This window comes from Melospiza georgiana, chromosome 3 (assembly GCF_028018845.1).
Source record: "Melospiza georgiana isolate bMelGeo1 chromosome 3, bMelGeo1.pri, whole genome shotgun sequence".
NCBI lineage: Eukaryota > Metazoa > Chordata > Aves > Passeriformes > Passerellidae > Melospiza > Melospiza georgiana.
This window is the reverse complement of record NC_080432.1, coordinates 77,794,496-77,805,683: the sequence shown is the minus strand read 5'-3', so window position 1 is coordinate 77,805,683 and position 11,188 is coordinate 77,794,496. Positions and strand designations below refer to the sequence as shown.

At 40.1% G+C, this 11,188-nt stretch overlaps 1 protein-coding gene across 2 annotated transcripts in view; it reads right to left on the bottom strand.

Moving 5' to 3' along the window:
• The window catches only part of CEP85L (centrosomal protein 85 like), a 135,840-nt gene that overhangs the window by 5,407 nt on the left and 119,245 nt on the right, over window positions 1-11,188 (bottom strand). For both annotated transcript variants that reach the window (XM_058020389.1, XM_058020388.1), the window contains exons 6-12: window positions 9,395-9,571; window positions 7,172-7,324; window positions 6,733-6,887; window positions 5,112-5,229; window positions 4,736-4,786; window positions 984-1,091; window positions 394-607 (exon numbers count right to left, since the gene is read on the bottom strand). In XM_058020389.1, coding sequence (XP_057876372.1) covers window positions 394-607; window positions 984-1,091; window positions 4,736-4,786; window positions 5,112-5,229; window positions 6,733-6,887; window positions 7,172-7,324; window positions 9,395-9,571 — 976 coding nt within the window. The remainder of the gene's footprint in view (window positions 1-393; window positions 608-983; window positions 1,092-4,735; window positions 4,787-5,111; window positions 5,230-6,732; window positions 6,888-7,171; window positions 7,325-9,394; window positions 9,572-11,188) is intronic.

Genomic DNA, 11,188 nt, shown 5'->3' with positions numbered 1-11,188 from the left:
ATATTCCTATCACTTGACCCCAAAGGCTTTAAAACCAAAGCACAAGATGTGGTTAACCCTCACAGTGACTGCAGTGTGTCTCAGGAGGGACAGACACCTGGATACACACCTTTCTTTTCTAGAGCAGTGAACATATCCATGACTGGGTCCACATGAAGAGCCATGCTCTCCTGACCTGGCAAGGACCTGTGCAGTCACATGCATTTAGTGGCCCAGAGGCACTAAGATCCCAGCTTCTCCAGAGAGCTCCATGAGCTCATGCACCACCGCTCCAGCTGCACAGCAAGGGGACACAAGCTTGTCCAGCTGGCAAGTTCAAGCACCACATTAGCTAAACTGTTACTCCTTCGTGTCAAAACATTTATTAAACACTGGAAAGTCAACATCACTTACATCTAATTCCCAGCAGTAAGGAAAGGTTAGGCTCCTTGCCCTGAGCTCTCTGGGTAAGAATACTGCACAGTGCTTTCAAGTCAAACAAGCAGTGGGACATTTCCTTGAACAACTGGTCTGCTACAGGCATCTTCTCAGACACTGGCTGCTTGGACTGCTCCACCAGCCTCATCTGCTCCTTCAGGCGGGCATTCTCTTCCATCAGTCTTTGGTTCTTTGTGAAAAGCAAATAGATAAAAGGGGAAAGTTAGTCTGCAGCATTCAATGGAGCAGAAAGTTTCAAGCCACAAATAGCACAATTAAAAATAATTAATTTTCAAGCATATAATCAATATTTCTGTAGCCCTCTAAAGAACAGCACACAGACAGCTTTTATAGGGCTATTTCATGTTGTCATTACTTCTGCATCTTCACCTTTTAAACTCTCACTTCTTTAGACAGGGGTGGTATGCATTATATATCTGCTTGGGAGCCAGGATATTTAAGTACATAATAAAGCTCATAAAGCCCTACCAGGGGATCTTATTCTATAAGGTTCTTCCTGGCTCTGATGTGATGGGGGGTTGGAATACTAGTGCTATTTCACTTACTTCAGAGAGAGTTTTATTCAGCTGCTCTATATGTCTTTCTTTTTCTTCAAGCTCATTTGTCATCTTCTGAATTATCAGCTTTTCTTGTGAAAGCTTCTCTTGCATAGACTGAAATGAATGAAAACACAGGTTAACGATCTTAAACAACAACAACAAAAAAAACTCCTGCAGTACAGAATCACCTGCTGTCAATTCCCTGGCTTTCACCCACAGAGCTCAAACTGAGAAATCATGAGATACTGCCAAAATGGAATTTTCAGGGTGAATCCAGCATGAGCACAGGTGCCTTTACTCTTGAAAATACTCATATTTATTCCACTACTTGGCTTTTAAACCTGCAGATATGTCTTTTCAGGTCATCTGGCAAAATTCAGAAAGAGGAATATTCAAGCCGTCTTATCTGAATACTAACAATGAATAGAGACTACATAAACTCCTGGTGCTTTCAAACAAAGAGATCTCTTCAGCTGTGACTTGCCACCTGTAAGATTTACCAGTATTGATGAGAAGGCAGGGAGTAATGAGAGGCAAGGCAGGTCCAACACTACATGAAGTTTTTAAAGGTCTGGCGAGTCACAGGAGGTGTTGCAGCATTGACAGAATTTCCCTGCACATTCAGTTCGACGCCACACAAGCAGTGGGGACTCTGTCTCACACTTTGCAAAACTGGAAAACAATGGTGCTAACATTTACAGACTTAATGTGGACTAAAAAACCCCTAACACTTTATTTTCACGTCAGCAGTAGGAATGAGCAGGCAGAACCCAGATATGATTACTTGTTTTTAAAACCATTTTCATACACTTGACCTGCTGCTCCTTTAACCCACAGCGTGCCCCTCGAAAGGAAGTGCTGAAGTAACGTGTATCCTAAAGATAAGCTCTTTGAGAGAGCACAGCCACACACACCAGTGGGAGGAAGGAGGCAGAGGAAACACCCTGGGCCAGGAGAGGGCAGGAAATAACTGCTTCAGGCATTTCCTTTGCGTGCTTGCAGATGAGCAGAACCTGCAGTGATGCTGAATTGTTGCCTTTAGGTTTTTATAAACATTATCTACTGAGAAAAATCGCCATTACTAGGTTGGACTGAAGGTTCTTCAAGTTCCATCTGTGGCGTACAGATGTCATACTTAAGAAGCATGAAGTGAACAGGGCAATGCAATGCCAAAAACACCCTCCCAGCTTCATTAATGACTGTTAAAATCGGAATATATTAGGAAGATCAAGTTCAGAGACACCCAGTGCCTAAGCTATGAAAGATGCATTAGGACTACCACTTATATGTTTCATGTTCATGTCAACAACAGACAAAAAAGGTTTGATTGTGCAGCCTTCTGGAAGGGGGGAGGTGGCAGGGAAGACAGGGTGAGAAATATTAACCTTTCCCAGTGTATTTTCAGAACTACATCTGCCACTAAACTTACATGACTCTGCAAATGAAGCAAAAAACAACTTTTAGAATATTCCATGCAATGTGCACATGTTCAGCTCAGTAACTGCTCCATGTAATGGGAACTACTAGAAGTAGAAATCAGTGTTTATATTTAAAAGATACATCTAAGATCTATCATTCTCTGGTTACCCTCATCTTAAAGCTCAGAAAAAGAAAAGCCTGACTGAACCTATAGTGCTAAGTTTTCCATGTTCCACATGGTGCTGTGAATTCCTTATACTTCACCCTTAATTCTTCCATATGCTTTCCAAAGTTACAATTTGGTGGCAATATTCCCAGCCTGGCACAGTTGGGTTTTATTGTGACTGACAAGATTGACAAGTGTGCTTTGGGTAACATAGGCATTGTACAATCTGACTTCTACTCTCTTTTTTTGTACCAAAACTGTTCATTTTGTGATATCCAAATTAATCATGTAAATATGAATTTCTCTTTAAAACACCACTGTCACCTACAATGTTTCTCTTTCTAAAGGTGCACTATATATGCAGCACAGCATCTTGCCAAGGCCAACAAAAATTTTAATTCCTCTCACTCAGAATAACAAATCAATGAAGTAAAACCATACAAGGAAGATCAAAATAATTTCACCATGATTACGAGCAAATAGAAACTAATACTGCTTTATATAACTGTTGTCTGAAACACAATTTGTTTTCAGCTTGCAAGTCAAAACCAATGAACTGAAATACATTCCCAAGCATAAATTTACAATGTGGCAGAAGACATGGAATAAAATGAGATCATCTTAGCAGAAGATAAACTGCATCTCTGTGCTGATAAGGGATTTCCATTTCCAATGAGCTAATTTTCAGTGCTTCCCAGGTCACAACTATGGAAGGCCAGGGAGATCAAGGATACAAAGAAGCTCCTATAGTCTACAAGTAATTTGAGGGCTGACACCACTTTCAAATCTTATTTTCTGTCCTCATATAAAACACCTCAAGATGAAAAGAAAGAGGAAGTCCTGGAGAACAGAACAGCACCCTGTTCACAGACAGTCACAACTATTCAGCTTTTCCCAGTCCAGTTCCCTAAAGTCATGTCAGGCTAAGCACACAAAACACTAAAGATCACTAGTCCCAACATAAAGGTGATGGTGAGAAAAAGACCAGAAAGTTTAGGAAACATGGAAAGATTTAGGTTGGTAGCATACCTAGCAAGCTGTGTCTATCTCTGATGAGCACAACATATATATGGAGCACATACGTAAATAATCTTAACTACAAAAAGGCGCAGAGAACCTCAAAAAAGTTATGAAGTTCAAGCTGAACTTCTTTTTAATTATATAAGACCTGAAACAACAGCTGCCTGTATTACAATTTTTGCACATACCAGTCTGCTCCATGCAAACATCTCAGTTTGATAAAATCAGTTTTCTTCAAACCTTCTTCAAACCTTGAGAAGCTAAACAAGTCAATTTCCTTTTCAGTTAACATACATACCTCATGTTGCAACTTAAATTCTCCTACTACTTCTCTAGAGATATATTTCACACACTGCAATCTAACAAAACGAATGCTGTTGACAGGAATCAGGCCTCCTATTTACCACGGCAGAGAAAGGAAGCAATTTAACGGTGGGAGACAACTTCTAACAGACAAATGACATTCTAGGAGAGGAATGTGGAAACTAGAGTTTGGCTTCTATATTTGCTGAAAACAGATGTTTGGGTTTGCTTAAATTATCAGCTTTTTCTATGACAAGAAATACCTTCATTTCTATAAGCTGTCTAATGTTTCTTTTTCTCCACAACAAACAGCAAACAGTCACTGAGTAACTTTCAACACTCTCTTAATCAGATCTATAGAGCTGCAGCTGACTCCTAGCTGACAACCTCTGCTGTCTAGAAAAATCTCTGGCTGCAAGCTGGCTGCCCAACATCCAGCAGGACAGTTAAGGTATCTAAGTGTCAGAAACCAATTGAACAGGATGAAGTGAGATAATTTAGAAAGGCACCTGTCTCTTCTAACAAACTGAACATTGAAGCCCCTAAGCAACAGTGCTGTTGTACTTTGGATGATCCGCTAGACCAGCAGGATAAGGATGCAACATAGCAACAGTTTTTCACTTTTTGATGAGTACCAGTGAAGTGCTAAACCACAGAGATATAACAACTACACCATGAGCCTGCGAGAGAACATGGGTTGACTACAGTCCACCCATAAGATTAGGTTTTTGGCATTTCTCCCTTTGACTCCTATTCAGAAAGATAAAATAATAAAATTAAACTCTAGCTATGTCATTCTTGTGAACTAAAAATGCACACAGTAAACAACAGAATATAAACTCTTCCTTACCTGCATGTCCAAAATCAGTCCAGTTATCTGACTTTGTTGATTGTCTATTATCTGGAATATAAAATTCAGCAATTTAGAAGACTTAAATCTCTTCAGATCATTGTCTAAAAATCAGCCTACAGGTGTGTAGACACAGATTCTAAATAGCATCTTTAAAAAAAAACAAATGACAAGACAGTTCAACTCTGACAGAACACAAAATTAATGCAAAATCAGTATTCTGAACAGAGACAGGCAGGTCTTGAAAAGTCATCTGAATTAGCAACAAATATGTAATTCTTTAGTGGGATATTTATTTCTAAATAAAAAAAAAGAAAAAAAAGAAGTGCAAGATTTAAGGTTAAAGATGCCACCAGCAGATTATCTGCAGACTAACCTTACTGGCTTTCTCATTCTTCTCCTTGAGACTCTCATTCTCACTCTGAAGCTGTTTTGTGTCCAACATAGGAAGCCGAATACCATCTTCCAGGCATTTTTCTACTTTCTGTTGTAAACTGCCATTCAACATGAAAGAAAGATTAGGTGGGTTAACAGAAACCAGAGGGTTGTGTGTTCTAGGAAAAAATCAGAAACTTGCACCATCTTCCCAACCAGAACCATAAAACTGTACCTAGCAGAATCCAGCCTTATGTGATTCATGCACCAACAGTGCATGAATAATGCAAAAATTCTAAACTATTCAAGTTGCAATGGCACTGACAAGGCAGATTCATGCACATGAATGCAGGTTTTATGTGCCATACTCTGTGCTGAGTGTCCCAACAGGCACAGCTAGAGCAGTACTGTGTAGGAAGACAGGGCACAGAGGAGCAAAGCAAAGCTCTGCAGTGCTCACAGTTGCTCTGTGCCACTGGGGGAAGGGAAGCACAGGTCAGAGGCATCTGTGAACCTTCACAGCTTTGGGAGCATTAAAATCAGATTGTCTCACTGGGACACATACAACTCAGAGGGGAGTCCAGAATCAAATGCTGTGCACCAGCAGTGCTGGTGCCCCATCCATCACACCCTCTGTGACTCGTAATGGGGAGCCCAAGGCCATTCCTGCCAGGAACGCTCCCACACAAGGGCATGGCCTTCAGACCCTCCATTGCTCAACCCAACCCATACGTGTAGCTACAGCCTCCATCTGCTCACCTTCTCTCAGAAAGGAAATACACTTTATTAGTGCTAATCTTGCTGTTTAATTTAGAAACCAGAGGTCACCCCAACTATTTGTAGGCTTTCAGAAAAGACAGAATGATCCCCCCTCTAGATTAGGAGAGCACGAAGGCCTTCCATTGGTAAGATGGAAACAATGTGTCAACAATTTGGCTTGGCAAGGTGTCCCAGCCAGCTCGCCTTTCATCATGGAAACCTTTCAGGCTCCTGTGGCATGCACCTTTACCCAAGGGAGGGACAACAAACTGCAGGAACATCCACAGATACTTAACAGTGATTCTCCCCTGCTTCCCTCGTCCCTTTAATAAAACAAAAATTGTCCCCTAAAATAGAACATAGTAACAAAGTCTCCATGACTTACCTGGATATTCTTGGATATCTGTCCCATTTGTTTTTTTATACTTAGGCAAGTTCAATGACAACACACTAACTACAGCTAAATTTTCTTGTAAATACCTGCACCCTCGATAAAAAGGTAAGAAATGTCTGGAATTTCTTGAAATCTTTGACCCTTCCCTGATATATCCATCAGCCAATATCCAGAAATAGCCCTACTGACAGCTTCTATACAATGCCCCTTTGCCACACAGCTTTGCTGCATCCTCTCTCTGGCAACAGGCTATGATGCTATTGCTGTAGTGTCCCACACCCTTAAAGACAGATAGCAAAGAACACCCTAGGCTCACTCTTCTCTCTGGTATTAATTACAACTTGCCACAAAGCAAGTTGTAAAACCCTTACCATAAAAAGTTATTAGCATTGTAATAGATTAAGACTGCAATAGCATTAGGTCTTGACATCAGGTGGGGAAGCACACCCACCCCAGCAGCTGCTCATACCTCTGCACTGTTGTGACCAGCTCTTTTTCTTTTTTCTTCTGAGATGCCAGCTGTAATTCTCTCTCTCTGCACTGTGACCGGGCCTCTCCGAGCTTCTTTTCCAACTCAGCCATGGTTTCTTGAAGTTGCTTGTTTTTCTCTTCTAGAATTTGCAGCTAACAGAAGGTTACATTAGTGAGACACAGTGTCACACCAGCAGAAGGCCTTGTGTCAGACCACAGCCTTGCAGTGACCTGCTGCATAGTTTCACACCACTGTCACTTATCTGACTGTGAGAAAATCCTAATATCGACAGTGCTTTCTAAAAGACTGAAATACTTCTCTTCCGAAACGTAAGGGTGAAAAAAAGATATTTTGAAACAGTAAAATATCAGAGAACAGATATTAGGGAGCTTACTTATATCTTATAAAATGTAAAACAAACCCCCCTTTACCATACCTGTTTAGTCTGCCCTTCTATATCATCCAGTGTAGGAAGGTCAGCCAGGTATTTTTCTAACGTTTCAATTCGTCTTTGCTTTTCTTTGTTTTGCTCAGACTCTTTCTGGCATTTCTTTTTCAGGCTGTTAATATATCGGTCTCTAGTTTTAAGCTAGAAGAAAGAAAGAAAGAGTACATGTTTTATGATAACAGTAAAAATAAGCCTGCTTTGGAAGCAGAGGCTGCTAACTCCCAAGAATTGTACTCTCAGCTGCATGAAAGCATTGGCTAAGAGCAGGAAACAAAACCAAAAGTTATTGCTCCCAACAGCTTCAAGTTACAGGCCCACATGTGTCCTCAAACCACAGCGGCTTCACCTCTGCCCAGAACAATCCATGTACCTTATGAACTGAAAACACAAAGTTTAATACTTAAAAGGTCACAGACATCTTTTGTGAAAAATCTTTTCCTTAGGATTTTTCCCGCTGAAGCTGAGACGTTTCAGCAACAAATGTAAACAATGGTTATCTGCTGCTGTGGAATGCAACAGGTCCACCTGGGATTGGCCCATCTTGGATGTTTATAATTAATGGCCAGTCAAGGACTGAGCTATGTCAGAGTCCGAGAGAGCTGCCTTTGTTATCATTCTTTTCTTTTCCATTCTCAGCTTAGCCTTCTGAGGAAACCTTTTCCTTCTATTTCTTTTTAGTATAGTTATAATGTAATATATATATCATAAAATAATAAATCAAGCCTTCTGAACATGGAGTCAACATTCTCGTCTCTTCCTTCACCTGAAAACCCCTGTGATCACCATCACACTTAAAATATTGTTAATTCTTTCGCCCACTGAGATGTTCAAATGCAACAAATAATCAGGATACATTTTAGCTCCTCTAGATTAGGAAAACAACTTAAAAACATGAGGACCAAGAACTTAAACTACCAAAAATGGAAGTCAAAACCCTGATTTTGATGCAGTCTGATAATCACATCAGAGGATATCAGATCAGAATAGCTGTTTTCTTAAACACCTTTTCTGTAGGCACCTTGATTTTCCATAAGCCTGGAAAAAACTTTTTGTATTATGTTACATTTCTTTGTATTCCTGGTAATTTTTTTGCTTTATTACCTAGATCAAAAAAGCAGAAAGAAAGGCAGGAAAAAGGAGTATTTTCCACTGTCCCTCCCTGCCCTCTCTCTCCTTGAGAGCTTTTTGTTCAGTGCACAGAGTGGATGGGTGTTAAGGGGCAAATCAGGACTGTGCAGTGAAACAGGCTCCACCCTACAGACCATGCTGCCAACACAAGTACTGCTGCACAGGCCCTCACCACTGCTTGCCAGTTCCTACACAGGGAGCAATCCAGGCAGGAAAACTCACAAAAGAGGAAGCAGCAGTATGCAATTTCTGCTCTTCCTGCCTCAGTGAAAAGCATACTGAGGGTTCACAGGAAATGGTAAGGCAGAATTTAGAGATGAATTATGCATTCTTCTTTGTCTTCCCACCAGACACTTCACTGTATCACATTACTTGTATCCCTTGAACCTGATTTAATATAAATTAAGCCCAGTAATTAAAGAAGATGAGGTTACAGTGACAATGTATCCCTAAAACACTAATTAGGAACCCCTTGGTCAATGCACATTCGTGCTTGCAATAAAGGAAGGCTGCGAGTACATTCAAAGCTACCCCTGGGAATTCCATATGCCTGCAAAGAAACCCTGTCTCCAAACCGTTCCAAGAACACAGATATCTTTGTCTCATTCTAAGGTCCACTCCGAACATTCTAAGAAAGCTACAAGAGAATGACTCCTGCTAAATAGGCACATACAGGCTGGTAAGTGCATCTCAAAGCTTGAGGGCTGCATTTACAAACCACACTAAAAATAAGGATTCAATTTGCACAATCTATGCTTTAAAATTATATTTTATTTACATAATGAACACTACAAGATACAATACTGAGCAGCTTTTTTTTTTTTCCTCAAAAGCTTAACTGATACCTTATTAAAACTGTTACCACGATTAACATTTCACCTAGTATCACTTTCTAGGGTATATTCTCTGCAAGTCCGGATTAATCCATTACTAACACCTGAAATCATTAATCTTTTTTCTATCATGGATAGTTTAGTGATGTTTTGAAAATAACGCGGACACACATTTACCAAGTTGCTTTCTAGCAAATATATGCCGCTGCAACAGTGACAAAACGAAATGTGGATCAGGAAAGACACTTACTTTCTCCTCCATCTTCTTTTTCTCCTCACTGGATTTGTTTGAAAGCTGTTTCACGATTTCACTGAGTTGCAGTTCCTTGCTCTCAGCGGCTGCAATCTTTCGCTCAAGCTCCTCGAGGTGGGCTGCTGATCTTTCTGAAATGTGAGGTTGCAGTGGTGTGCTCTCATACTGTGGTTGCTTATGAAAAGAAATAAAATAATCACACAAATGAACACACACACACACACACACACTACTGTACACTTGAACTGCAGAGCAGAAAAGAGTCCCGCATTTTTTTTTAGCTGTCAGGAAGGGTGGGGTTTGATTTTTCAAACATTGAAAAACACGGCAACAGCATGAGTTTTGGGAATCTGAAGCAAAAAGACAAAGAAGTTGGACACCTTTACACTCATAATAAATGCTCAAGAACATTGTGTGGCTACTTTCCCCCTCAGATTTATGGAGCATTGAACAAAATAAATCCCTACAAATGCAGATAAAAAGCATTTTCGAAACAAATTACTACCCCTGCTTTATCATACCGTCTCCTGAGAAGAAAAACACTTTAAAATTGCTATGAATATAGTGAAGTAAGAGACACTAATCTCAAGATCCTCCTAAAGCAGAACATCAATACTAGTCAAGGCTTAGAGCCATCACTCAGGAACAAGCAGGAACAAGCCTGAGACTAGAGCTACAGTCAGAAGGCAGGTCTCCTGCCTTTTGTTCTGTATAGCAAAACTTCCATCTTCACTGCCCAGAGACAGAAAAGCATGAAATGGAAGTTGGTTGCACGTGGGATGAAAAAGGAGATGCATCCCATTAGGCTTTCAATTTCAAAATTCTTTTAATAACATAAATTGGTTATCTTTCAAAATACTGTCTGTGTAATTTCTTTAACTAGCGACATTCCTTCAGCAAAGTATTAAAAGATTAAAACCTTCATTAAACTAGATTTGCTTCTATAAATTTGTCTTATAGAAGGCAAGCAGAAAATCAAATACAAATCAAGCAGAAACCCAAATACATTATAAACTTTCAATCTCCTTTAAATTATGAAAGAGGAATGCACCTGCTGCTTTATTTGAAGCATAACATACCATGATATGTGCACAAAAATTTCAGTTTCTGCAATATTGTTTCCTTTGTTTGTCTGGGTTTTTTGTTTGCATCTTCTCTCCCACCCCCACCCCCCCCCCCAAAAAAAAAAAATCTTAACCTACAAATTAGGTTAAGATCAAATTAAGTTAAAACCTTACATTCTGAAGTATTTTGTAAAAGAAAATCTGGAAGCAACAAAAGCCTAGATATTCCTAGGTGTCTCAAAAAGTCTGTATACCTAAGTTCAACTGAGGCTCCACTTGAATTTCTCTGCTGTCACACAAACCACAGTCTCAGCTTATGTACAGCTGTGTTATTCCAAGTACACAAATAATGTCATGCTGAAGCACCCTAGCTGAGATCCTACTGCAGTGCTTGGGACAGAAAAAGATAACATAATAAAAGAGGGATAGAAAAGCTATTTCCCTGCATATCTGCCTTTAACAATCCCTTGCTACATTGCCTTTTAGATATGCCAAGGCCTGGAGATGGAATTTGTGTGCTGTAAGCAGCCACAGTCTTCACACTGATCTGCATTTCTTGGTGAACCTTTGCTACCTCATCCTTATGCTACTTGATACCTGTGCTAGGCAGATGAAACTTAGGGCAAGTATACTCAAAACACCACCAGACATTCCCTTTCAGACTAAGTGCTCCCTAGAAGCACTAGACCATATCCTTTTCAAGTTCTTGTCAAAAGGTATTCCACCA